Source organism: Seriola lalandi, unplaced genomic scaffold (genome assembly GCF_002814215.2).
Source record: "Seriola lalandi dorsalis isolate HSWRI2012SDOR001 ecotype SW California unplaced genomic scaffold, Sedor1 jcf7180002054973, whole genome shotgun sequence".
NCBI lineage: Eukaryota > Metazoa > Chordata > Actinopteri > Carangiformes > Carangidae > Seriola > Seriola lalandi.
This window is the reverse complement of record NW_019525523.1, coordinates 19,674-21,815: the sequence shown is the minus strand read 5'-3', so window position 1 is coordinate 21,815 and position 2,142 is coordinate 19,674. Positions and strand designations below refer to the sequence as shown.

Here is a 2,142-nt window from a genome sequence, read left to right as displayed (position 1 = left end):
TATAAACTGCAGAAAGCCACAGACAGGGCGCTGTTTGAAGTGGGCTTACAGAATGGAGAAATAAGAACTATCCGCCAAGTCACTGATAAAGATGCAGTGAAACAAAGACTAACTGTTATAGTGGAGGACAACGGGCAGCCCTCTCGTTCAGCTACAGTCAGTGTTAACGTGGCGGTGGCGGACAGCTTCCCTGAAGTGTTGTCGGAGTTCACTGACTTTACACACGACAAGGAGTACAATGACAACCTGACTTTTTACTTAGTGTTGGCTCTGGCCGTAGTTTCCTTCCTCTTCATCACGTGTTTAGTGGTTATTATATCAGTGAAAATCTACAGATGGAGACAGTCTCGCATCCTGTATCACTCCAATCTCCCTGTGATTCCATATTATCCACCACGTTACTCAGACACTTTGGGGACAGGGACTCTCCAACACGTGTACAATTATGAGGTGTGCAGGACGACTGACTCCAGAAAGAGTGACTGTAAGTTCGGCAGAGCTGGTAGTCAGAACGTGCTGATAATGGACCCCAGTTCTACAGGAACGATGCAGCGGATACAGAATGAAAAGAGCATCCTGGACGAACCGGACTCTCCTCTAGAGGTTAGAAAGCTGTTACATCACACGTGCTTTATTCCATTGTCACAACTTTTGAATAAATTCATTTGGTAATTTTTCAGCACCTTGGAGAGCATTATGGGGGATTTATACTTTCATGTTACTCCAAGTGACAGAAAATGGTCAGTTTTTATCCCCTTACTTTGATTATTATTTAGTTTTTTTTAAATGTTTTTTTTACACTCATTTTAATTATATTCTGGTAAAAAAAAAAAAAAGTTTTTTCCACTCTTTTAAATCATATTCTGATAAAAAAAATAAATAAAAAGTTTAAGTAGGGCTACATAGTACAAAAATTTAATCCTCGCCTTCGTAAGTTATTTCCTCATCTTTTTATACTTGTCCCTTCTCACAACATAGATTATATTTCTGCAGTTTTGCTTTGTGAACTCAATGGGCCGCTGTTGCCTAGTCTGTTGCAACTGTAGTATATTTATAGCAGTACCGCCTTTCCTTTTCGATGTATTAGAGAGAAAGGGCAGGCGCAGACCGCATTGTCTTCCGTATAGTGGCCGATATACACGACGAGGCACAACTGTCTTTATTTCTCTCATAATTTGAGGACTACTTTTGCTTCTTTTTTGTTTTACTGCCTTTGCCATCTCTCTAACGGATTTTACGAGGTTGATTTTCCTTCTTGCCTTGACAATTCCAAACAATGAGACGGCAAGTACTGTTGTTTATTTCGATCGTTTGTCTTCGGTCGGTATTTGGACAGGTCAGTTACTCTATTCCGGAGGAAATGACGAAGGGCTCTTTGGTCGGTAATATAGTTCAGGATTTAGGTTTAGACCTTAAGCGACTGAAGTTGGGCAACGCTCATGTTTATTCTGGCGATAGCAGAGAATACATCGAACTGAACAGCGAAAGAGGAGTCCTCCTTATCAAAGAGAGAATAGACAGAGAGGCGTTGTGCGGTGATACAACGCCGTGCGCTGTGCATTTTCAGATTGTGTTGGAGAATCCCATGGAGTTTTATAGTGTAACAGTTGAAATTACAGATATTAACGATAACGCGCCAACCTTTGAAAAAAATGAAATTAGATTCATAATTAGTGAATCTGCGGTGGTGGGGGCAAAATTTGATTTAGAACGAGCAGTGGATTCGGATGTAGGTACAGATAGTCTTCAAAGCTACATACTCAAACCAACTGATAATTTTTTACTTAAACTGCACAGCCAAGCGGATGGTACGAAGAATGTTGAAATGATTTTACAAAAACCCCTGGACAGAGAGAAAAATGAGTTCATTTCTTTGGTGTTAACAGCTGTAGATGGAGGAGGGCCACAGATGTCAGGAACAATGCAGATTCTCATCACGGTGTTAGATGCCAATGACAATGCTCCTGTTTTTACACAGCCGATATACAAAGGTACAGTGGCTGAAAATTCTGCAAAAGGCACGATTGTGACTACTGTCAGTGCTTCAGATGCTGATCATGGTCTAAACGGTAAAATAACTTATTCAATCACAAACACTTTAGATGACGTCAGACATATATTTGAAGTAAATGAGGAAAATGG

The 2,142-nt window shown here is 40.4% G+C and overlaps 1 protein-coding gene across 1 annotated transcript in view; it reads left to right on the top strand.

The window, feature by feature from the left end:
* The window catches only part of LOC111646576 (protocadherin gamma-A11-like), a 3,051-nt gene extending 2,318 nt beyond the window's left edge, over nucleotides 1-733 (top strand). The window contains exon 2 of the mRNA XM_087171004.1: nucleotides 13-733. Within this exon, the coding sequence (XP_087027130.1) occupies nucleotides 13-672 (660 nt within the window). The 3' untranslated portion in view covers nucleotides 673-733. The remainder of the gene's footprint in view (nucleotides 1-12) is intronic.
* Nucleotides 734-2,142: the final 1,409 nt, after the last annotated feature.